Raw genomic sequence first — 27,465 nt, 5'->3', positions numbered from 1 at the left:
ATCCTCGCTTTGTATTGGTCTAAAGTAATATTAAAATTTTCTGAGATACTGAATCCTGGACCCTCATAGTTGTCAGCCACAACCATCAAAACCAAAAGAAACAAACATTTGAAGGTGGTGCTAATGACGGAGTAAGACGTGTCTTTAAGAGCTCCTCTAGCCAAATCCGTTAAAAACTATTTTTAAAGAGACAACAACTATGTAAAATACATGATTTTGAAAATAATTTAACTTTAAAACACTACAATCTCAAATTCGAATGGATATCTCAACATGAGCAAACAAAAATCCAGGAAATCGAAATTGACTCAACTAGGCCTTAATCAACCTCCGGCCTTGCCTGACACGCAACCCGATGAGTCCAGCGGCGATGAAGAGGATCCACCTAACCGAACTCTACTAGCTGCTATCACAGCACTCAGAAGTGAAATGACTAAGATAAAAGATGACATCTGTGAGAACTTGGAAAGACGTATTGAACGTGTGTATAATGATTTGAGAGAGGAGATCGTCACGACTAACAACATGGCCCAGATGTCAATTGCTAATCTTGAAGCAAAATCCCAGACGCTACAAGCTAAAGTTACGGACATAGAAGAAGCCGCTACTGCACACTCCGATAGCATTACTCAACTTGAACAACAGGTGACTAAACTCAATGTCGAAGTTGTCAGCCTTAAACAAAAGAATGAAGATTTAGAAGGAAGATCTCGTAGAAACAATATTAGAATTACAGGCGTACGAGAGGGTTTGGAAGCGACAAAACCGAGGGATTTTATTGCCAACTTGCTGAAAGACGTACTCTCGCTGGGTGAAACCCCGCTTATTGACAGAGTCCACAGGACCATTCGCCAACGTTCAAACCCCTCTGACCCACCACGCCCATTTGTAATACGACTCCATTACTATCACGTCCTGGAAGACATTCTCCGCAAAGCTGCTGCTAGGAGAAATCTCCACTATCAAGGTAAATCCATAAGCATCTTCCCCGACTACCCTCCATCAGTGGCAAAACAAAGAGCGCAATTTAACAGAGCCAGGCAAATATTGCGCAACCTACCCGGCGTCAGATATGGTTTACTCTATCCAGCAAGATTCCTAGTGACTCACAACGGCACCCAGTCATCCTTTACAGACCGCAGAAAGCCGAGGAGTATGCTGAACGCCTCATTACAACACCATTGGGATCAACTGGAAGAAGTAAAAAAAACGGATAATATATTAGGTACCATTTCTGACAGAGAGCCTTACAGACTGTGGTAAGATAACGCGACAAGAACTGTAAGTGGAGAGATAAATATTAGATTTTTATTGTCAATATGCTACAAATCTCTACTTAAGTTAATATCCTTTCCCATTTATGTAGTGCTGCTCCACAGTCGCTTAAGTTTTGCTCTGGAGGTACCCATTAAGATTAAAGTATAAGAATACAGTGTTAAGTTTACAAACCTTTCACAATATACGATTATTATATAGGCTTTACGTTTTTCTTTATTATTACTTTTTTATTATTATTATTATTTTTTACTCATAAATTTACCTATAAATAATTTGTTCTATATTATAAATGGCTATGAAATTATAGTTAGGCTTGAGGGCCTTACCCCAACAGGAGTAACAGTCTTTGTTAAGTTACTCATACAGGAAAGCTTTGTTTTTGTTTTTTCCCGTTAACCATTTTCCTGCAGCTACATTAGATTAGCTTAAGGTATTTAAGTTTATGTTGTTTACTTATGTCGTTTGTTTATTGTGTTTATGTTCGTGAATATACGGAATTACAATTTTTGTGCAGCAATAGAAGCAAGTCTCATTCTTTATAATTCATATAGATATTTGATCCCTTATCTTATTCATATGCCAATTTTCTTTTCTATTACAAATGACGAATGCATTGAATTTTAAAAAGGGACTGACATTTACAAGCTGGAATATACGAGGCGCAAACAATCCGGTGAAAAGAGGTAAAGTTTTGAATCACCTAAAGTCACTACACTCAGATATAACCTTTTTGCAAGAGACACATTTAAAAGACAACTGTTATAACAGATCGAAAGCCAAATGGGTAAAAGAGATATATCATACGTCCTTCTCCACAAAAGCAAGAGGCGCTGCTATTATAATAAAGAAAGGGATACCCTTTATTCATAATTCTACTGTAGCCGATTAAGACGGTCGCTATATCATTGTCTCAGGAGAGATACATAACACAACTTTAACTCTCGTAAATTTATATGCTCCCAATATAGATAACCCTGCATTTTTTAAGAAAATCTTCAGTTTACTTCCCAATTTATCGCAAACTATGTTAATAATAGGAGGAGATTTTAACACACCTTTAGACCCATTTCTTGATCGGTCAGCATCTTGTAAAATTCCAAAAATAATTCAAGTGTTCTTATAAATTCATTTCTTAAAAGTATGAACCTAATAGATTTATGGCGCTTTACCAATCCATCTGGCAGAGATTATTCCTTTTTTTCAGCAGTTCACAACTCGTATAGTAGAATTGATTATTTTTTAATTGACGCTAAACTAGTTCCATTTACAACGAATGTGAAATATCATACCATACCAATTTCAGACCACAGCCCACTAACATTCAATTTACATTTGGAAGGTATGGACCCACCCACTAGATCTTGGAGATTAAACCCTCAATTACTGACAAATAGGGAGTTTTGTGAATTCATTGAAGCTCAAATAAAACTATATTTCGAAACGAATGAACCCTAGAAGTCACATCATGTACTTTATGGGAAGCGTTTAAAGCCTATTTGAGAGGATGTGTGATTTCATATGAAGCGGCCAAAAAGAAAAAAGAAACAATTAAATGTAAACATCTTGAAGAACAGATACAACAATTGGATCGACAAAATGCTTTAAATCCCACTCCCGCCTTGCATAGAGAAATAACTAATTTGAAATATCAATTGAACCAACTTCTCTCCAGGAAAATTACATCAGCTTTCTTATTTACTAAACAAAAATATTTAGAATTTGGAGAGAAACCTCACAAATTATTAGCTCGTCAACTTAAAAAAATAGAAGCCGACCGTGCTATTCACAGGATTGGAGATGACAGGGGGCATATATTACTTAAACCAAAGGAGATAAATACACGTTTTTTACAGTTTTATTCTGACTTGTATACTTCAAAATGTACAGTTGTGTTCAAAATTATTCAACCCCAACTGAAATTGATTGTTTTGGCCGGTTTGACATTGATTTTGATCATTCAGTCATCCTGCTTACAATTACATCAAAGAGGCATGTGTAGGTCAGACAAATATAACATAACATTTATAATGAAATAACCACAAATGTCTTTTCTGTGCTCACATCATTTTCAGTTTTATTCAACCCCCAAGTGACATTCAAACTTAGTACTTAGTACAACATCCTTTTACAGTTAAAACAGCTTTTAAACGTGAAGCATAGCTTGACACAAGTGTCTTGCAGCGATCTACGGGTATCTTCGCCCATTCATCATGGGCAAAAGCCTCCAGTTCAGTCGCATTCTTAGGCTTGCGCACTGCAACTGCTTTCTTTAAGTCCCACCAGAGGTTCTCAATCGGATTTAAGTCTGGTGACTGCAATGGCCACTTCAAAATGTTCCAGCCTTTTTTCTGCAACCATGCTCTAGTGGATTTGGAGGTATGCTTGGGATCATTGTCCTGTTGAAAGGTCCAACGTCTCCCAAGCCTAAGGTTTGTGACGGACTGCAACACATTGTCATCCAATATCTCCTGGTACTGAAGAGAATTCATGGTACCTTGCACACGCTGAAGTTTCCCTGTACCTGCAGAAGCAAAACAGCCCCAAAGCATGATTGACCCCCCACCATGCTTCACAGTAGGCAAGGTGTTATTTTCTTCATAGGCCTTGTTTTTCCTCCTCCAAACATAGCGTTGATCCATGGGCCCAAACAGTTCTAATTTTCCACAGAACACTATCCCAAAACTTCTGTGGTTTGTCCACATGACTTTTGGCATACTGCAGTCGACTCTTCTTATTCTTTGGAGACAGCAAGGGGGTGCGCCTGGGAGTTCTGGCATGGAGGCCTTCAGTACGCAGGGTGCGCCGTATTGTCTGAGCAGAAACTTCAGTACCCACATCTGACAAATCTTTTCTCAGTTCCTCAGCAGTCACACTGGGACTTTTTTCCACTCTACGCTTCAGATAGTGCACAGCAGTCGCAGTTAGCATCTTTTTTCTGCCACGACCAGGAAGCGTTTCAACAGTGCCCTTTGCCTTGAATTTGCGAATGATGCTTCCTATGGTGTCTCTTGGTATGTTTAACATCTTTGCAATCTTCTTATAGCCATTGCCCTTCCTGTGAAGATTAATCACCTCTTCTCTTGTCTTCCTGGACCATTCTTTTGACTTCACCATGTTTGTAACCACACCAGTAAATGTTTAGAAGGAGTTGAGTATCACAGTCATTTTAAAGCTGCCTAATTGGTGCTTATTAGGCTTTATTGCTGTTCCCTGACATCCATAGGTGTTTTCAATACCTGATTGAAAACACTTCAATGAACCTCTGTTCTTCAGAGTGGTAGTTCTTTAAGGGGTTGAATAATTGTGTCAATGAAGAATTCACAAAATAAACATTTACTACTATATTACAAAACCAATTGATGTCATTTTAGTTGCATATGGTTCTTTAAGAAGTCATTGTAGGATTTCATTCTGAATACAATTACAAATGTACACTAAATTCCCTAAAACCCTTAACAGCATTGGGGGTTGAATAATTTTGAACACAACTGTAATTATGATCCCAACATTATGAATAAATTTCTAGACGAATGCAACTTATTAAGAATCTCACCTGAAAACTCGGAAAGGCTTAATATAGATATTCACGCCACAGAAATACAAAAAGCAGTAGCCACTCTTAAAAGCGGAAAATCGCCTGGCCCTGACGGCATACCAATTGAACTTTATAAAAAATTTTGTGATATTCTTATACCATTTCTCCATAGAATGTACAACCAAGCTCAATTAGACGGCGCCCTGCCACCAACATTAACTCAGGCTACAATCACTGTTATTCATAAAAAAGGTAAAGATGAATTAAATGTAGGCTCATATCACCCAATTACTCTATTAAACTTAGATTATAAAATATATGCAAAAATACTCGCCAATAGATTAACTCCCTTAATGAATACAATAATTCATAATGATCAAACTGGCTTTATATTAAATAGATCCTCAACGTCTAATTTACGCCGTCTGTTTGATATTTTATACACTGACAGGAAAACCCACAACGACCTAGCCATATTGACTCTCAACGCCGAAAGGCGTTTGATCAGATAGACTGGGAATATCTGTTCGACATACTAAAACGATTTAATTTAGGTGAGAGGTTTATAAAATGGATAAGACTTTTGTATACAAATCCTAAAGCACAAATTCATACTAATCGCAACCTATCTTCGTCATTCAATTTGTTCAGAGGAACAAGACAAGGATGCCCCCTGTCAGCACTAATTTTTGCTCTTGCTATTGAACAAAGTATCCGTTTAAGACTAAAGGTCTTTACACACCGAGACGATTTTCGTGCGCATTTAATGTCGACGTTTTACATGACGTTTTTCTGCTTTCACACCCAAATGATTTTTACTGGCGCTGAGCCGAGTGAGGTGCAAATTCACTCCCTGGACAGTAGATGGCGCCTAATACAAAACAGATATATGCCGGTTCACAGGGCGGCGCTGCGAGACGTTATGCGTCTGTTCTGACACTCACTTGTCACACAGAAGAAGAGAGACGGTATTTACACTCGCGTGTAGTCACCATTCATAAATATACGATTTTTGGTTAACGGGCAAACAAACAAAAATTGCTCTTTAATAAATATATAATCTTTTTACAAACAAAATATCCGTGAACTTGAATACATTTTTAATTTAAAAATATTTGATTAGATTATTTTATCAACAGTTAAAATATAAGCAACACCACAAAAAATTAACTATTTTTAATAGAACACGTTATATCAAAATTAAAACTCTTCAACAAAATATAAGGTAATGGTAATGGGTGATCCGATGTGTGTACTTTTAACCAATCTTTTACAAGCACTTTCTCTGTTAACAATTTTCTCAAATTTCCTGCCAAATGTATTGTTTTTGTGATTTGGCTAAAGATTTAAGATCATTTTTACCAATATACTCGTTTTATAGAGGTTGGGGGGGTAGAACAAGGAACCACCATTTTTGTTGTGCCCAAAAATGTTATTACTCCTGCAAATTGGTAAGTGTTGCCTATAAATATAATGATGCAATAATTAGGTATGTAGTTATTACAATAAGAGGTCAACAATACTGATGTACAAATATATGCATAGTGCCAAAATGTCACGTTATTTACAATTCTTTTTTTTAATCAAACATTTATTTTTGTGAATGAACTGCAGTTTGCAATAACAATCAGAGACATGACAGTAAAATCAAATAAAACAGGATTCAGAAATGTTGGTCCACTCCAGAAAAGTCACAATGAATGTAGTGCAACTGAATGGTAGTGCAAATCAACATTTAGAAATTAGACATTTTCAAATGTATTTCTTAAATGTATAAACACTTAAAATACATAAGTAAAATGGTATATAATAAACATTAATTTGTGTGAACAAGAACTGGCAGAGCTGTAGAGCAAATAAGTCACAATGATAGAAGTCTAAGTGAACTGTAGTGCAAATAAACATATCTATGAAATGTACATGTTCAACTTTATTTCTTGAATGTATAAACATAAAAAAACTAAATAAAATGGTATATAATAAACATCTATAGGTGTGACCCAAAACTGGCAGAGCGGTCCTTCTGTGCTCCTCTTTCTCTCTTCTGTGCTTCGCTTTCAATTTTTCCCTGTAGCATCTTTTGATAAGAGGTACATCTCCAGAGGTTCGTCTCGGACTGTTTTCTTTTGTTTAGACTGGACCTTGTCACGGCTGGTGCTGGATGATCCTGAAGACGTGCTTCCTGGGGCCTCCTCACTTTTGCTCACATAATTTTTAGCAGAAATATTGCTGTGAACACTGTAAAGATAAATTTAGTTTTCATCAGATACAATCTTTCACACTGAGTGCCACGATATCTATGAGGTCAATATTTGATTACAAATGTAATTTAGATTCATGGTATTTTATCTGGCTGAACAAATGCAGCAGATGTTACCTATACACAGAACACAAATTAACCTCCTAAAACCCCACCTTTGGTTTGGCTTGCATTTTAGATTTCTCCAAGCTATTTGGGGTTAGGAAGAAGCAATGAATATAATAACCAAATATTTTTCTTTGAACACGAAGCAGTGTTATTGTCCACGTTTGTGTACAACAGGTTCCAGTTACACACAATGAAGTACTATGGTGCAAACAACAAAACATGTGATTTCAGACAGTGTACAGGGAACATGCCATGGTATGAAGTGTTCAATGTCAGTGCATTACATATCGTAATGTAATGCACCAATAATAATTTTTTATTACTTGCACAGTTATAATGTAGATTTGCACTACTGGTCTGTTCAATACACTACTGGACTGTCTATTTCATACTCCCTGTTCATTTGCATTGCTGGACTACTTGAATTGCATCGTCTGCACCCCTGTCTACTGAATATTAGAATAACTATTCACAATAACTTAAGCCGTTGCACTATTAACTGACTACAATCCAAATTTATTCATGCACTACTTAAATATTAATTTCACTACTGTTCTGTTTAGTTTATTATGTACACATCCACTTGTACATTTCTGTATATTATGTTCATAGTATTATGTTCATAGTACCACCCATAGTAAGTGTTTACATCGTATTACATAATCCTGCACCTATGCAATTATTATTGCTATCCTGCACTTTTTATACTGCTTTTGCACCTAAACTGCATTTCGTTGCCTTGTACTTGTGTAATGACAATAAAGTTTAATCTAATCATATAGCCCACACAGCTATGTTTTGTAACGTTCTAATGTATATCACGTTACCTTCGAAATTCAGTCGATGATGTGAGGAACTCCGACACCTTCATAAACCTCCACAGCCTCGATGCATCTTCTTTGTGTTTACCTGTTCCACGTGCTCCGCAAGACCATTTTGTGCTTGAGCGCCGCCAAGTCGTGTTTTACTGGAACTTCAGCAGCGCCAGGCACGTGAACAAAAGCGCCAATCTCATTGGTCGGCCAACTTTTAACGCGCCGCGTCAAACCAAAAAACGCGTCCGAGGCGTTTTTCTGAAAATGCCGCTTTTGCGCGTCGCACTTTCCGCGTGGGTGTGCGCACTCACATTGGCGCTCGTTCTTGAGTCACGAGACGTTAAACGTCGACGATAAACGCACCCGAAAAACGTCCCGGTGTGTAAAGACCTTAAGACCACTACAAATAAAATTTCGCTATATGCAGACGATATTTTGTTATATGTGACCAAACCTCTCCTCTCCATACCATATATTCTTGAAAAAATTGAAATGTTTGGGAAATTTTCAGGATATCGAATAAATTGGACCAAGAGTTTATTAATGCCAATTCATGACATCCCTCAAATAACGTTGGCAAGGTTTCCCTTTAAGGTTACTACTGATAAATTCACATACTTGGGTATAGAGATTACAAAGCAACTCTCCTCCCTCATGCAGTCTAACTTTTTACCTTTATTAGAAAAACTCAAAAATAAAATAAAATTTTGGAAAACCTTGCCAATATCACTACTTGGGAGGATAAACGCCATAAAGATGATCTTTTTACCACAAATATTATACCCGTTTCATAATATCCCTGTTTTTTTAACAAAATCATTCTTCAAAAAAATGAATTCAGTTATAAATCCATTTTTGTGGGACTACAAAACGCCAAGAATTAATAAAAAACATCTAACCAAATCTAAAACGAATGGAGGTCTATCCCTTCCAAATTTTATGATGTATTATTGGGCGTGTTCTTTTAAAAAAATAAACTCCTTCAACATCACTTCTAACACACTCCCCACTTGGTTAATTATTGAAATGGAAGACTGTGATCCATATTTACCTACAGCCCTAATACTCTCACCAACACTACCTGACAAAGCAAAGGGCGTTCAAAATCCAATCATACATAATTTGTCTCGTATATGGAAACAAATCAAATTGCACTTTACCCACAAACACTACCCCTTTCTTTACCAATTGCTAAAAATCCATCCTTTGCTCCTAACTTAGATTTGACCTTTTCAGACTGGAGGAAATTAGGATTATGTTATATCCGTGACATGTATATTGAAAATAAATTTGCTTCATTTGCACAACTTCAAAAAAAGTTTAAACTACATAACAATATTTTCTTTAGATACCTACAGGTTAGAGACTATATTCGAAAATTCATGCCAGGTTTTGAGACGCAACCACAATCTATGCTAGATGAATGTTTTATTATACCTCCATATGAAGATAAATTTATTTCTATCATATATAATAAATTACAAACAATGTCTTCCCCTTCATCTAATAAATATAAAGACAGTTGTGAGAAAGATATGGGTATTCATATTCCTGATGACATCTGGGAAGAATCTCTAGAATACATACACTTCTGTTCTAATAACACGAGACATTGTCTTATACAGTTTAAAACTATACTTTATTTTTCAAAAGCAAAGATTCAAACCTTTTTCCCCGAACACTTCAGCAAACTGTGATAAATGTCAGTCCCTCAATGCAACACTTTTTCATGCTTTTTTTTCTTGCCCGAAAGTCACCAGTTATTGGTCTGATGTATTCAATGTACTGTCAATAATTCTTAAGATTACATTATCATTGGACCCATTGTTGATTATCCTTGGTACATAACCGGTATTTAGAAAATTGACTCAGACTCAACAACGGTTCATTTCCTATTCTCTTATTATTGCAAAAAAGTTACTTTTGATGTCATGGAAAAGACCAGCGATACCCACTGATAAAATGTGGCTTCGAGACTTGTCCAATACTTTACATCTAGAAAGAATCAGATATCTGTTGAAGGATAATCTCTCAGGCTTATATATTATTTGGCAACCCTTCATAGATTTCTTACAATCAATATCTGTATAAATTCTTTCATTTTATTTGTATAAATTGTTATTGCACTTTATACTACAAAACTGTTTATCTTCCGCGTGGTTTGTCCTGTCGTTTATATCCCTTTATTATTATTATTATTATTATTATTATTATTATTATTATTATTATTATTATTTTATTACCCATCTTTTGTTTTGTTTTGTTCCTGTTTATTTATATAAAAATACCTGAGCTTTTTTCATATTGTTTAAAAATTGTATATCATTTATATGCCCAATAAAAAATAAAATAAAAAAAATAAATATTTGAAATATATCAGTCTGAATGTAATGAATGAATATAACATTCAAGTTTCACTTTTTGAACGGAATTATTGAAATTAATCAGCTTTTGGATGATCTTGCACAACCGCCTCTAAAACAATGAGTGCCCTTCTTTAAGGATAGTATTAGGCCCTGCCCCAAATGGCACACTTCATGTGGCCTTTCGGTCTCATGGACTTAAATTGCTCGTGCTCGCTTAGTCTACGTGTCCGTAGGGTGTCCCATCTGTCATTTTTACGCTTTAAAGTGTGCTCATCAGCGCCCCCTTTGCCCCCTTGATGCTGTCTCCCGCGAAGCCCGCAGTGCAGCAGTCATTGTGCCCTTTACCAACCCAGAAGTCCTTGCGAAAGAGCAATCAGACCAATCCGACACTGGAAGGAAGGAGTTCACACGTGCAACTTACCTTCCTATTTCCGGCGTGATGCTCGAGTCTGTCCCAAAACACGACTCAGAGTGCAGACTTTAGGGACTCTTGATGCGAGTCCACGTGGGTGCACTAATGATGTCATCAAGTGTGGACTCTGAGGGGGACCACAAGTCCGGAGTGTGCCATTTGGGACAGGGCCATTGGGAGACCAGAGCATATGTGAAAGGCGCTTGCAGGATTAGCAGGAAACTGTATATCCGTGTGTGCAAATGTCTCAAATGATCAAAATCATTTTGAATCTTGTGACGCATACATGTACATTAATTTGATCACATTGTTTAGTGTTCAAGTAAACACAAACTTCAGATTTACTGTTTTTAGCTCAGAATTATTTCATTCCAATTCAAGCCAAAGATGTATCTGAAGGAAAATTTAAAAAAGATAACGGTCAGAATTCTTACTGATAGAGACCCAATCTCTAGAAACAAAGCCTTCATCACAAGACAAACCTGAAACCCTGCAGCTTTTTGTACCATGGCCGACGCTGGGACCCTAGCATGATCTTTCCGACATGCAGTTCTTCTTCAGGGGTCCAGAATTTGGGCAGGAACTTGTCTGGATCAGCATTGACAGAGGTCTGATGTTCTGATAGAAGCACCCGCCGTACATAAAGGTCGTCGTGCATGGGGTCAGCATATTCTCTGTCCTCATCAGAATCGCTTGTGGTGTCATTTATTGCTCACTGAAGAAACTCTCTCTCTCCAATGCACCCGTTTTCAAGTCCGTGTTTCCATTTTCACAGGAAAGGGAGGGTGGCATGCTGCTTTCCAAGAAAGAGCCATTCATACCAGGTATTAATTTTCCAGATCAACCGGGTGAGTGCAAAAATAATCAAGTTTGTTTATCCAGGAAGCACACATGGACATGCATGCAGAAATGAGAACTACATTATCAGCTTTAGTTAGTGGAATGCACAATATCCAACCACTGTTAGTTTTGGTTATCAGATTGATACACAGAAAATCTTGACTCCCAACAAGTATCTTGACATAGCTAGAACCACACCCCAAGCAGTAACAGACTCTTCTTCCAAATGATTTTTAGCAAAATAGAACTGCAGTTTTGAAAAAACTATGTACAGCTTGTAAATAAACAAGCTTGTTTAGTCAGAATCTAGAGATAAGTTGATAAAGAAATAGTAGTTTGATGCAAATAAGCACAATGTTAGGGAGGTATGACAGACAGAGTCACAGCATAAAACACTCTTAGACTCTGACCTCTGATTAGATCTCTGGGGGAGCACGTCAGTCAGGTGTGAGGCATCTGACAAGGTGAGCAATGAGTTTCTTGCACATGGCACCCTAGAGTTCCCTCTGGGGCCCCTTGGCTTTGAAGGAACAGCAAAGTTCATGGGTGCCATAGAGGTTACAGAGCAAAATCTGCGACTCGCTAGGTCATCCTGCACACGGTCTGGTTCAGGTCGGTCCACATCAGAGTCAGAGTCACTGTCACTCTGGTAACTGCTTGTCCATTGGAGGAAAGCAGAAGCTGGAGGGAGGTCATGGCAGTAGCCCCTCTTACTTTCACTACAGCCAAAAAATGAAGCGGACAGACTAAGAAAACCACCTCAAAGCTCAGTTTTAGCTGCAAAAGAATGCATTGATAAAATATGTTAAATTGTTTTCTGATATCTACATAAAAGGTATGACACATCAAGAAATTATTTTTTTAGTATGGATCTGCAAAATGTAACTGTAACTGTTTGCTGACACAACCAGCGGCAGACGGTAATAAGTAATCATGGTCCATAAACAAGCAAGCAGCCTGTTACTTTCGCATTTATCCATGACACTGTTGTCATGTGGTCTCTACTTCAGTTAAGGCAGTAACAGAGGGTTACATGGATATAAACGTCATTGACAAGCGACTGTACTGCCCTGTGTCACTGTTTAGAATGGCAATTTTCTCATGATTTACAAATAGTTGAAACCATAAAGAGATATTGTAAGTAATCAGCTAAACAAAATATATATCACTGGTCTAATGATTTTTGGATATTTTATTGCAAATATCTTACAAAGTGTACCTTTAAATTTAAGACCTTTAAGATCTTTTAAGACCATTATGAGTAAAATTTAAGACCAGCACGACACATAACTAAAAGCATTCCAATGATCTCAGAAATTCTCAAATTTGGCGTTTAAAAGCCTCTCTAATTATACAATAACAGATGAATCTGCATTAAGAAAACAAAATTTACCATTAAAAGGATGTTCATTGTTTGTTATGCCTTGCTATGTTATCCACTAAGGCCGTTTCTCAATCTGAAGGCTGTAGCCTCCGGAGGTCGCATTTGTAGGCTGCATACGCCATCAAGACTGTCTTTTTTCAGAATATTAACAATTATAAAGTTGACTATTATTTTTAGTTAATCGTAAATTGTTGTAATATGCTTATGTCTTGCGAACGTTATGCTCAGTTTGTCATGATTTCGGTCTTACCGGTTTGCTGTGTGTCCTGTTTTCCTTTGTTGTTTGTGTTTGTTTGACAGATTCACGTCCGCGCCTCACACAGGTGTTCCTGTTCTCTGTGATTTCCTCACTGCGTCATCCTCACCTGAAGCTTGTTTATTCCCCAATCGGCATTAGTACAAGTTCTCTTCTTTCCCCTCAGTATTTGCGAGTCCATCAATTGATGTTTGTCGACGTGCCGTGTCTTGTCTTGTCTAGTTGACTTAATATTAGTCTGTGATATCTGCTTTTCGCTTTTTCAGAGATTCAGCTGCTGTTTTCCTTCAACTGTGAATATCCATGTCTCCGCTGTGGATTTGCTACATGCTTTTGGACTATTAAGAGACTCTGTTCCTCCCGTAGACTTTGCCATCTGTCTTTGAACTTCACAGCGAGCAGGAACGGAGGTTTTGTGCCATGAGGGTATGCCCGTTTTGCGGGTCACTAATAACTGTTTCTCTCTGTGTTCATAGACTGCCTTTGCATTTGCTGAATGCCCGTTTGGATCAGTTCATCAGCTTCCCTATTACTCCACCTGCGGTGTCCCGCTGCGGAGGCCTGGTAATCCGATTGGCATCTCCCCTGTGCCTGGGTAGTAAGACAGCCCTCTCGTTCAGGCTTCTGCGTTGTGGCGCACGCAGGAGCAGCTTACGTGCCTCACCCCATATTGGGGTCCAGATACCCGTGTAGCTCCCCGTGCCGTGGACGGCCGGGGCATCTCTTACTTCTATTTCACCAGCGGCAGTTTTTCCTATTTTCCTCATTGTCAAATAAAAAGTACCTTTTGCATTGGGATCCTGACTCTGTCGCTCCTTACAGAACGGACTCGCCATAAAGAGAATTTCTTCGCACGAATTACCTGAATCACTGGAGGCGATTATCAATCTGGCCCTCCGCATCGAAGCCCGCAGGTCCTTACGATCCCAGCGGCGAGCTCTTCGACAAACCAGAACATCTTTATCTCCTCGCCGGCCACAGCCCTCTCCTAGTCCTTCTTTCGTCTGAACCCGAACCTATGCAGATGGGTGGATTCCACCTATCAGCCAAAGAGAAGGAACGCCGGCTCCGCAATGTCCTCTGCCTTTATTGTGGCAAGCCAGGTCATATGACAAGGGTTTGTCCGTTAAAAAGCCCTCGCCCATCAGTGATGTCGGGAGTCCTGATGGGCACAACTACTCCTAAATTCTCCCCTACCACCTACACTAGCATGCCAATCACTGTATCCTTCGTCGGGCAGGATTTTGCCACCTCCGCACCAAGGTTATTATAGTTCTGCTTTTTTAAATTTGTTTTATTTTAATATCGTTTTCCATTTTGTTTTATATTTAAGTTTAGTTTTAGTTAGTTTCATGAATGTTTTTGTTAGTTTAAGTTTAGTTTTTATTTTGCAAACACATTTCTATTTAGTTTTTATTTTATTTAGTTTCAGTTATAGTTTTAGTAATTATAGCTTAGCAGCTAACAGCAGCTATACTGTCTGACATATTTATAAGTTAACTGATGTTGCTGTCAGTCTCAGCTGACCTCACATGCATAAAGCGCCATCTACAGGTAAAAGACCACTAAGTTTGTAAACGTTGCAACGTCTCCAACAAGATGACATTTTAAAGTCAAAACCTCAAACTTTTAGCGCGCCTGCTATGAGTTCTTCCTTATGTTTTGCCTCCGGCTAGAGTGGTGACATCAGAGTGACATAGGCGATTAGGGGTCCTGTTTGGTTTTAAACTAAACCACGTCAGATTTTCCGCCACGGGATGAGAGCTTATTAATTACGAAAATGAATACTTATTTTTGATAATTATTATTTTATTTCAGTTAGTTTTTTAATAACTGTTGCTAGTTTCGTTTAGTTTTAGTTTTTAATTTATTATGAATTTTAAATTTTATTTCAGTTAACGAAAATGTTTTTTAGCTTATAGTTTTAGTCTTAGTTTTAGTTTTTGTTTACGAAAATAAGCTTGCTCCGCACTTCTCGACACGGAGGCAGAGGGCAACTTCATTGACCACGATTTAGCTCTCTCCTGGGGGCTCTCCACTGTTTCTCTCAAGACTACTCTGGAGGTCTGGTCTCTTCGCGGTTAGCAGATGGCACAGATTACTCACTGCACCACCCCTGTAAGCCTTTTTATCTCTGGCAATCATCGTGAGAAGATTGTGCTGTACCTGCTTCATGCTGCTTTGTCCCCCATAATTTTGGGGCATGGGTGGTTTGTACAACATAATCCTCACGTGGATTGGCAGAGAGGTGTTATTTTGTCTTGGTCTCAGTCTTGTCATGTGTCTTGTTTGGGTTCCGCTGTTTCTGCTCTTGTGTCTTCCCCTCCGCAGGTACCGGCAGCCGATTTGACCGGGGTCCCGGCGGAGTATGCTGACATGGGTCAGGTTTTAGTAAAGCCCAGGCCACCTCCCTTCCTCCCCACCGGCCGTATGATTGTGCCATCGATCTCCTCCCAGGCAAGACCCCGCCTAAAGGTAGACTTTATTCATTATCAGGTCCAGAAAGAGAGGCTATGGACAAATATATTAATGATGCCCTTCGTGCTGGTCTCATCCGACCCCCCACCTCGCTCGCAGGGGCAGGGTTTTTCTTTGTCAAGAAGAAGGACGGCTCCCTTTGTCCCTGTATTGATTACAGAGGGTTAAATGATGTTACTGTTAAGAATCGGTACCCCCTTCCTTTAATGTCATCTGCTTTTGAGCTTTTACAGGGAGCCCAGTTGTTCACCAAGCATGATTTGCGCAATGCTTATCATCTGGTATGCATAAGAGAGGGGAATGAATGGAAGACAACCTTTAAAACCCCTACTGGACACTTTGAGTACTGCGTTCTGCCCTTCGGGCTCACAAACTGTCTGTCTTTCAAGCTCTGGTTAATGACGTGTTGAGAGACATGATTAATAAGTTTGTCTTCGTGTATTTAGATCAGTGGTTCTCAATCCTGGTCCTCTAGGCCCACTGGTCTGCACATTTGTATGTCTTCCTTATTTAACACAGCTGATTCAAATTATCAGCTCATTAGCAGAGATCTTATTGAATTGAACTGAGTCTGTCAGATAAGAGAGAGATACAAAATGTGCAGAGCAGTGGGCCTCCAGGACCAGGATTGAGAACCACTGATTTAGATGATATTCTCATCTTTTCTCCCTCTATGCAGGAACACACTCAACACGTTCGCAGAGTTCTTAGACGCCTTTTAGAGAACCAGCTGTATGTTAAAGCAGAGAAGTGCGAGTTCCACTAGAAGTCGGTTTCGTTCTTGGGTTTTGTCATAGCCACTGGTGAGATACGTCCAGACCCCGCAAAGGTTAAACCCTGGGGTCCAAAAACGCGGCGCCGCATTTTGACGTGTTTTTTCCTTATCATTGTAGAATCAACTTAAAATACTCTATCATTAATAATCATACACTTACGTGTTTGACATCATTTAAAACGGTAAAGGGTCTTCTTTAATATGTGTTCATTCACAATAACAACAGATCTTTGTGTTTTTGTCAAATAAAGAAAATAAACAGGGTGTGCATCCAGGCATTTCTGTTTCCGCCAGCTGTCTCTCAAAACACGTTACAAAAATCAATTGAAACTCTGCGAATACTCATCACACAAACATGATACACATATCCAAAGAAAGCCTGAAATGTCTACTTTTAAACAAGCTAAATATAATCGAAAACAATTAATGCCTGTTTGTGTAATCTGCATTGAAGTAAAGAGAGTACAGTTTTTCCTGGCTGACTTCATTATCTTTAATTCGGTCACGCCCACAGGTGGTACCCGCTGTTGACATGGAAATCAACAGACGAGCGGTTCAAACCATAATGAACAAAGCATAAAGTTTATCAGATTTAAAGACTTTACCGCATGTTTGGATTATAAACTTTATACACACACGTGAGGAATATCTTCATTTATGTCTGGACATTGAGGAAGAGAAGCATTTATCTGTAACGTTACCTTAGAAGAACAATGGAGGACGCACTGGAGCTGGAGGAGGATATTAGAAGTAAGTAACGTTAACAATTAATTTATACCATTAATATTTGCTATCATGTAATATGCTCATGGCTTGTGCAGTTCAGCCTACATACAGTAAGCAACCTCAGCAGACTGCACGCTTCAGATTGAAAAACTTTCGCATTGTTTACAAACGGACGCAATCTTACGTAATGGCGGATTTCACTGTTGCATGCTGTAACAGTGTTAACCCTCTGGGGTCCGACCATTTTGGGACACTGTCTGAGGTTCTGACATGCTCTTACATTTGGTATTTTTCAGTTGCTTTAAAACATAATAATGGCAAGTGTCTCATACCACTGTGTTCAAATGGGCTAAAATATTATATGAGCTACATGTATGTACATGTTTGTATTTTTGAGAGAAAAAGGTTTATGCATGTTTTTTTTTTAAAAAGCAAAAATTTTAAGTCACTGATATAAGTCCACAAAACCCATACTAAACATGTTTTAACAAGACTTTCCTAAACAGAATCTAGTAGTCTAGAGTTTTTTCTTTAAAATGATGTGAAAATCATCCTGCCTACTCATTCACATAAACCAATATATTGATTTAGAAATTGTAAGACACTTTTTGTTTAGAGGGGCCATATGCGAGAAGGATTGATTGACAGCTAGCAAACAAAGGCTCGCATAATGAGCTGCATAATGAGCTGCATAATGAGGCAGGAGGGAACTACAGTAAAGAATGTGAGGACAAATGTACATGTTTGTTTGAGGTTTATTAAGAAGTTAACAATATAATCAAAATAGAAATGAAGGTCAGTATGACATTTTCAGTTTATTTGGAAACGAACCCTATTCAAAAACTTGTATAAGAAACTGATAAACAACAGAGCTGTAAACTTCATGTGGGTCATGTTACCATATAACTTTATGTCCAAAAAGTGTGAATATGTTTTTCCACTTCATAGTTTTGTACTGATGAGAGGGATGCAGACCTGTAAGAGAACTATGAACAGCTGTTAGCATAAATTGTCCACAGAAATACCCTTACATCAGTAATTCTCAAAGTGTGGTCCAACCCCCCCCCCCAGTGGTCCGCCAAAAGATGACCTAAACTAGGCAAGTGTTTATACAATCGTCACTTATTTAAGTAGATTTTTAATGCACTTGAGAAACTGTGATATCAGTTCTTGCCATTTTGTTTTAGTAACGTAAAAATGGAGGAGTCAAAAGAAAAGATCAAGCGTCAACTGAAAGCAGGTAAAATCCACAGATCTATTAGTTTTGTAATGTACTAGTTTTTGTTTTATGTGTAAAATCCCTGTAATTTCAGTGATTTTGGACATTAAGGGGAACATTTTTTTTTTCAATATTTTATTGTTACCATAGTTACAACCATAGACTTCATATACCCAACCACCTCAGTTTTAAACTAATGTCTCTTTGGAATGACATTAAGTGGGACCTAGGCTGTTATAGTATGTTTAATTGCATTTTATTTTCACATGTGCAGTTTGTTGTTCATATTAAGCTGCAACTCATTTCACATTTACTTTTTCAAATGAAATAAAATTCATATAATAATTTCTGAACATAGCATTGCACTTGTGTTTTAAAAAATTCGTTTTTGACTTGAAACAGTTGCATACTAAACTTAAACTTAGCTTATTCTTCCTATTTTGTTGTTTTTTTGGGGGACTGTTAGAGTGGGATTCTGTTAGGTGGTCCTCAGAAAAAAATTGGAAGATAAAGTGGACCTTGGGCTGAAAAAGTTTGAGAAACACTGCCTTACATGCATAGCTGATGGGTAAATGATAGCACTACATTCAGATAAACTATCATGTACATAAACTAAATTAGTATCTCAGATAAACATCTGCAATGATTAGTTATATAAAAAGCTGTTTTCAGATGACTGTTTTCAGATGCCCATCCCCTTATCGTCTAGCTTCTGTTTTAAACGCGTTTCTGTAAGCGAGTATGAACTTAAAAAACACATTGCATGCCATATGTCCATGTGCGCAAGCTCGCGTCTCCGTGTAAACAACACGGAGCTCATAATAAAACGGTGTCGTGTGTAAAGCGCAATGTATGGAATGTGTTGCATGTAAACAATATCATATTACAGCAGATCCCCCAGTGCAGCATTACTCAAAGTTGCCATGAAGGATACGAAAGTGAATAACTGTGTCTAACACTGTACAGCATGTAACAATGAAATCCGCCATTACGTGATCACGCGTACTCGTTTGTAAACAATGCGAAAGTTTTTCAATCAGAAGCGTGCAGTCTGCTGAGGTTGCTTATGTAGGCTGAACTGCACAAGCCATAACATATTACATGATAGCAAATATAAATGAAGACAAATAACTTACAGTTTCTTCAGGAATATATCCTCCTCCATTGCGTCTTCCATTGTTCTTCTTCTTAGGTAACGTTAAAGGTAATGCTTCTCTTCCTCAATGTCCAGACATAAATGAAGATATTCCTCACGTGTGTGTATAAAGTTTATAATCCAAACATGCAGTAAAGTCTTTAAATCTGATAAAACTTTACGCTTTGTTTATTATTGTTGGAACTGCTCGTTTCTTCATTACCATGTCAACAGCCTGTGGGCGTGACCGCATTAGAGATAATGAGCTCAGCCAGGAAAAACGGTACTCTCTTTACTTCAATGCAGATTATATAAACAGGAAATATTTGTTTTTGATTATAATTAGCTTGTTTAAAAGTAGACATTTCAGGCTTTCTTTGGATATGTGTATCATGTTTGTGTGACAAGTATTCGCGGAGTTTCAACTGATTTTTGTAACGTGATTTGAGAGACAGCTGGCGGAGACAGAAATGTCTGAATGCGCACCCTGTTTATTTTCTTTATTTGACAAAAACACAAAGATCTCTTGTTATTGTGAATGTACACTTATTAAAGAGGACCCTTCAGAGTTTCAAGTGATGTCAAACACATAAGTGTTTGATTATTAATGATGGAGTATTTAAAGTTGATTCTGATATGATAAGGAGAAAACACGTCAAAACGCGTCCCCGCGTTTTTGGACCCCTGGGGGTTAAACACAGTTATTCAATTATATCCTTCATGGCAACTTTCAGTAAGCCTGAACTGCTGTATCTTTTAAGTGTGTGCTGTAATATGATTCCATGTTTACATGCTTATTTACAAACAAGTCCGCGTGACCTCCCGTAATGGCGGATATCTTTTACATGTTTTACAGTGTTAGACACAGTTATTCACTTTCGTATCCTGCATGGCAACTTTGAGTAATGCTGCACTGCAGGATTTGCTGTAAAATGATTCCATATTGTTTACATGCAAGGTAATTACATACATTGCGCTTTACACGCAACACCGTTTTTATGAGCGCCGCGTTATACGGAGACGCGAGCTCGCGCACATGGACGCCATATGCGATGTGTTTTTAAAGTTTGTACGCGCTTACAGAAACGCGTTTAAAACAGAAGCTAGACGATAAGGGGATGAGCATCTGAAAACAATCATCTGAAAACAGTTTTTTATATAACTAATCGCTGCAGATGTTTATCTGAGATTTAGTTTATGTACAAGATAGTTTATATGAATGTAGTATCAGTGATATTTACCCATCAGTTATATATGTAAGGGTATTTCTGTGGACAATTTATGCTAACAGCTGTTTATAACTCTCTTAGAGGTCTGCATCTCTCTCATCAGTACAAAACTATGAAGTGGAAAAACACTTTTTGGACAAAGTTATATGGTAAAATGAGCCACATGAAGTTTACAGCTCTGTTGTGTATCAGTTTCTTAGTTTATACAAAGTTTTTGAATAGGGTTTGTTTCCAAATAAACTGAAAATGTCCTACTGACCTTCATTTCTATTTTGATTATATTGTTAACTTAATAAACCTCAAACAAACATGTATACATTTGTCCTCACATTCTTTACTGTAGTTCCCAACATTCCTGCCTCATTATGCAGCTCATTATGCGAGCCTTTGTTTGCTAGCTGTCAATCAATCCTTCTCGCATATGGCCCCTCTAAACAAAAAGTGTCTTACAATTTCTAAATCAATATATTGTTTTATGTGAAAAAGTAGGCAGGATTCTAGTTTAGAAGTCTTGTTAAAACATGTTTAGTATGGGTTTTGTGGACTTATATCAGTGACTTAAAATATTTTGCATTTTTAAAAACCACGCATAAACATTTTTCTCTCAAAAATACAAACATGTACATACATGTAGCTCATATAATATTTTAGCCCAGTTTGTGCTGAACGCAGTGGTATGAGACACTTGCCATTATTATGTTTTAAAGCAACTGAAAAAAGACCAAATGTAAGAGCATGTCAGAACCTCTGACAGTGTCCCAAAATGGTCGGACCCCAGAGGGTTAAAGCAGTCGCCCAATGGCCAGTCCCCGTGTCCCGTAAGGAGCTGTTACGGTTTCTGGGTTTCGCCAACTTTTACTGGCGATTTATCTGTAACTACAGCCAGGTTGCTCAGCCACTTATGGATCTCACCTCAACTAAGACCAGGTTTGTTTGGAATAGAGCGTCTTAGGAGGCCTTTGATAATTTAAAGTCCAGGTTTATCTCTGCTCCTGTTCTTTCTATTCCAGATCCAGCAGCTCAATTTATTGTTGAGGTTGATGCTTCTGATGTCGGGGTCGGCGCTATTTGTCTCAGAGGTCTTCGAAGGACGCCAAGGTGCATTTGTGTGCCTACTTCTCACATAAGCTTAACCCAGCAGAACGAAATTATGGAGGAGTGGCGTCACTGGTTGGAGGGGACCTCAGAGCCTTTCCTGGTTTGGACAGACCACAAGAATTTGGAGTATATCCGTTCAGCCAGGAGATTAACGTCTCATCAGGCCCGTTGGGCACTCATCTTTGACCGGTTTAACTTCACTCTCTCGTACCGGCCTGGCTCTAAGAACACCAAGCTCGATGCATTTTCCTGTATGTTCGAAGGTCCTCAACCCACCAGAGACGAAAACATCCTCCCGGAGGGGCGGGTGGTGGAGTCCCTGCGTTGGGGCATCAAACAGAGGGTAGAGCAGGCCGGCCAAGAGGGGGAAGTGCCAGTTGAGTGTCTGGCGGGTCGACTGTAGGTTCCGGTTGTGCTATGCTCTGAGGTCATCCAGTGGGGGTACGAGTCCAGGTTAGTTTGCCATCCGGGGGTTCGGAGAACGTTGGCTGCCGTCCGCCAACGTTTCTGGTGGCCCTCTATGGCTACCGATGTCAGACAGTTTGTATTAGCCTGTCAAGTCTGCACGTAATAAGGCGTCCCATCAAGCTCCTGTTGGTCATTATATGCCCCTTCCGGTCCCTACTCGTCCCTGGTCTCATTTAGCCATTGACTTTGTTACCAACTTACCCAGACATTGTTTCAGATAGGGGGACCCCCAGTTCATTACTCATTTCTGGCAGGAGTTCTGTAGACAGATAGGCTGCACAGCCAGCTTGTCTTCAGGTTATCACCCTCAGACCAATGGGCAATGTGAACGGGCTAATCAGGATCTAGGTCGAGCGCTCCACTGTCTGACATCTCAGTATCCGAATTTCTGGTGCCAACAGTTACCCTGGGTAGAGTACGCGCACAACTCCCTCCTGATGGCTTCTCTTAATATGTCCCCTTTCGAGGCATCCATGGGGTTCCAGCCTCCTCTTTTCCCATCTCAGGAACCTGATGCGGCGGTTCCGTCTGCACTAGCCTTTGTCCAACGTTGCAAACGCACCTGGAAGAGGGCTAGAAATTTCTTTCTCCAAGCATCCAGACGAACCAAAGCCGCGGCTGACGTCACTGCAGACCCGCCCCTCGTTTTATTTGTGGGCAGAAAGTATGGCTTTCTTCCAAGGATTTGCCTCTCCGGGAGCCTTCTCGTAAGCTGGCACCCCGTTTCCTTGGGCCATATACTATTATTAGGGTAATCAACCCGGTGACAGTTAAGCTCAGATTGCCACCTACTCTCGGTCGGGTCCATCCGGTTTTTCATGTCTCTAAATTAAAACCGGTATCTTTCTCTCCCCTTAATCCTGTTCCTTCTGCTCCCGTCCCTCCCGCCCCTCAAGCTCATTGATGGTATTCCGGCTTTTACTGTCAAGTCTCTTCTAGATGTGCGCTGCCGGGGAAGAGGCTTCCAATATCAGTCCGGAGGAGAGGTGTTGGGTACCGGCCCGGGACATCCTGGCCTGATAAGGGATTTCCGCCGGCGATGAGGCGAGCCCCCCGATGGTCCGCCAGGTGGCGGCTGTGGGGGGGGAGTAATGTCATGATTTCGGTCTTACCGGTTTGCTGTCTGTCCTCTTTTCCTTTGTTGTTTGTGTTTGTTTGACAGATTCACGTGCGTGCCTCACACAGGTGTTCTTGTTCTCTGTGATTTCCTCACTGCGTCATCCTCACCTGAAGCTTGTTTATTCCCCAATCGGCATTAGTATAAGTTCTCTTCTTTCCCCTCAGTATTTGCGAGTCCGTCATTTGATGTTTGTCGCCGTGTCGTGTCTTGTCTAGTTGACTTTAATATTAGTCTGTGCTATCTGCTTTTTGCTATTTCAGAGATTCAGCTGCTGTTTTCCTTCAACTGTGGATATCCATCTCTCCGCTGTGGATTTGCTACATGCTTTTGGACTATTAAGAGACTCTGTTCCTCCCGTAGACTTTGCCATCTGTCTTTGAACTTCACAGCGAGCAGCAGCGGAGGTTTTGTGCCATGAGGGTATGCCCGTTTTGCGTGTCACTAATAACCGTTTCTCTCTGTGTTCATAGACTGCCTTTGCGTCTGCTGAATGCCCGTTTGGATCAGTTCATCAGCTTCCCTTTTACTCCACCTGCGGTGTCCCACTGCGGAGGCTTGGTAATCCGATTGGCGTCTCCCCTGTGCCTGGGTAGTAAGACAACCCTCTCGTTCAGGCTTCTGCGTTGCGGCGCACGCAGGAGCGGCTTACGTGCCTCACCCCATATTGGGGTCCAGATACCCGTGTAGCTCCCCGTGCCGTGGACGGCCGGGGCATCTCTTTCTTCTATTTCACCAGCGGCAGTCTTTCCTATTTTCCTCATTGTCAAATAAAAGTACCTTTAGCATTGGGATCCTGACTCTGTCATTCCTTACACAGTTAAACTTAAATAAACCAGGTTTGATGACGTATGCAGCCTGCATATGCAACCTCCGGAGGCTATACAGCCTTCGGATTAATAAACGGCCTAAAGGGCTCTGATTCTACCGCTACAGTATTTAACCGTAAATCCTGAACCATTTACGCTATAAAAAAGTTTGAATTGTTCCTAAAAGAAGACAATTGCACCTTTTGGCAATATATAGTTAAAGGTATAGCGGAAGATTTTCATTTTCCGGGTGGATCACCTCTGTTATTGGTCATCCCAGATGTCAATCATTCTGATTATATGTTGACATATAACCGTTGTACGTGCTCGCCTCTAGGTTTGCTTTCTGCACATGCGCACTTTCACGTGTATGTGTGTTGTGCTAAGGTCGCGTTCTCACTGTGTTTTTTTCAAAATGTCTGAAGGTTGCAAGAGAAAAAGTGTCTACGAATTGTATTGTATGACAAGAAGAGAAAGGACTATAAAGAAAGAAACAAGACCAGAGTGTTTATGGGAGACTATTTCACACACTGGCCGCTGGCGTGAGCTAAAAGGATAGGTTGGGCTTCCCACGCCAAGTTTCTACTGGAAAGGTACATTTTGTCATGCTATTTGGAGAAATCCATTTAAAATCACTGCTAGTAAAAGTTGATGTGCCGGGGCTAGCATCGCTAATCATAGCTTACGAGTCACGAACCGCACAGACACGGTAAACATGCCGACAGCAACTTGTAAACAGAGCGAAGAGAAGAACTGAGCTCCTGCATGGTCTCTCTCAGTCTCATGCACGCGTTTAACAGGCGTTCCCTCTCGGGAGGAGGGAGAGTGTTGTGTGTGCATTAGAGATGTGCGGTTGGCGGTTACAGCCGCGGACTCCGCGGATAAACCGCGTATTGGGCGGATGACATGACGAAAAATAATATTTTAATTAAATTCGGGCGGGTGGCGGATCGACTGTTTGTTATTAGCTGTGTCCTTCAAAGCATGCGACTTTAAAAGGTGAGCACTCTGTCTTTCAAGGTGGCAGGCTCAGAAGTTCGCGAAGAGAACTGAAATGAGACGGTCTAGCCTTCTGAGGACCCAAAATTTGGGTCACCTGTTGCACGCGCCCCCAGTAGCGCCCATCGCGCCTGTCAGCAATAAACAGCGGAGACATCGCTGGCGAGCGGATGGCGGGCGGGTGCGGTTTTGAAAACTGGTCAGAAACGTTGGTGCGGATGGATGGCAGACGGATGATGAGTTTTGTGATGCGGTTGCGGATGAAATAATAGCCGATCCGCGCATCTCTAGTGTGCATTTTTTTAAAAATATGGATGGGCGGTTCTTTTAAATAATTCGGGAAAATCTTCCGCTATACCTTTAATTACGGTATTTTCTTGCTTTCCCCCGATCGCTGCTGTTTTGTGAAGGGCTGAAGGGGGAGCGCATTAGGTTTGAGTGCACTGCAGCAGAGAGAATATTAAAGTCAAGGGAGTAAACACGCATGGAGCAGTGAGGTAAACAAAAGCCTCCTAAGTGAAACCTGTGTAACACTGAAGTTGACTCACTGTGGGTGGCTCAGGATTCCACGGCCCGACTGTTTAAGATGATTTTCAACAAAGTGAGTTTTTCGCTGCTGTGTCCTCTATGTTTCAGAACCTGGCAATGTTCAGGTAAGTTAGTTAAATTAAATTAAACCAGAAAAGATTTTTGCTTATACAAAACTAATAAGATTTGTTTTTTGCCAAACCCACACTATCCACTTTATTTTGGAACGCGGAAGTTATGTAACGTATTTTCCTTCTTTGTGCGAGATGTTCAATAGCCAGCCAGCAGAAAACAGTGTGGTGGGAGCATGCATAAAACGTGATTTAAATAGTTTGGTTAAGATTTACTACACCTGCCATGTATGAACCCGTGTGAGGGTGAAATTATGAAGTGGCCAAATATATCATGTGAAGATCTATTTAATAATTTTGTGTTGTTGCCCGGGGTTGACGGGTCTTCAATGCGCAAATATAAAAGCACAGAGACCTACCAGTACTTTACAATGGGAAAGTCATAAGAGTATTTGTACATGGAATATACCAAGACTGTGTGTTTTTAACATTTTCAGGATGGTTTAAAATGTCACAAGCTGTCCCACTGCTGTGAGGTTTTTTTAAATGGCAATTTTTAATCGACTTGTTTGAGTTTTTATGACGACACAAACCTTCACACGATCCGACAGTCAGCAGCAACTCTCATTTAACCCCCTGGGTCCAAAAACGCGGCGCCGCGTTTTGACGTGTTTTCTCCTTATCATGGCAGAATCAACTTAAAATACTCCATCATTAATAATCATACATTAACGTGTTTGACATGATTTGAAACTGTAAAGGGTCTTCTTTAATATGTGTACATTCACAATAACAACAGATCTTTGTGTTTTTGTCAAATAAAGAAAATAAACAGGGTGTGCATCCAGACATTTCTGTCTCCGCCAGCTGTCTCTCAAAACACGTTAAAAAAATTAATTGACATGGTAATGAAGAGCAGCTCAAACATTAAGAAGTTATGTTTGATTTAAGTTCAGATTTAAAGGCAGGAATTATCTAAAAAAACTTTTTTACAAATTTGTTTAAACTGTCTTTATATATCAATACATAAGTAAAATGTAAGTACTCTGAAAAAGAGAGTATAAAAATCGAGTGTCTGTAGACCTCTCACCACTGTTTTAAACACAGCTCATTTTTCCATTCACTCCACCCCCTCCCTTCTGGGTTTCTTCTAAAGCCACGTCCCCCAAAACACATGAACGCGCGACACTGACAGCTTTGCTAGGAGAAGGATTTACCTCAGACAAGCGGAGAGGAAGGAGTGCGGTGCATGTAATAACATCATGTCACAATCACATGTAATAATACACCTAACTTTATCAGTAGGAATATAAACAGATAGGATGGCTTTTAGTACTCACTATTAAGCCAGTGTTTTGCATGGAAGAGTTTCCGTGATGAAAGCATTGTTGACTCTGATGAGGACTACACTCTGCAGACAAACCCGCAACGCATCATCGACTCGAGGAAAAGCCACGTGATATTTACTCTCGTTTGATTGCTTCGTTTATTCCATTTTTTGCCTTGTTTGCCTTCGCTGACTGGATATGCACTTTCTGTGAGTTCTGAAAGCACTTTCT

The 27,465-nt window shown here is 39.7% G+C and overlaps 1 protein-coding gene across 1 annotated transcript in view; it reads right to left on the bottom strand.

Annotated features, from left to right (window-relative positions):
- Positions 1-27,465, bottom strand: part of lmo7b (LIM domain 7b) — a 109,130-nt gene that overhangs the window by 76,623 nt on the left and 5,042 nt on the right. Inside the window, 3 exon segments of the mRNA XM_055206644.2 lie at positions 11,257-11,507; positions 11,510-11,567; positions 12,025-12,333. Of these exon segments, the coding sequence (XP_055062619.2) occupies positions 11,257-11,507; positions 11,510-11,567; positions 12,025-12,333 (618 nt within the window).

Source organism: Misgurnus anguillicaudatus, chromosome 3 (genome assembly GCF_027580225.2).
Source record: "Misgurnus anguillicaudatus chromosome 3, ASM2758022v2, whole genome shotgun sequence".
Taxonomy (NCBI): Eukaryota; Metazoa; Chordata; class Actinopteri; order Cypriniformes; family Cobitidae; genus Misgurnus; species Misgurnus anguillicaudatus.
This window is presented reverse-complemented; position numbering and strand designations above follow the sequence as displayed.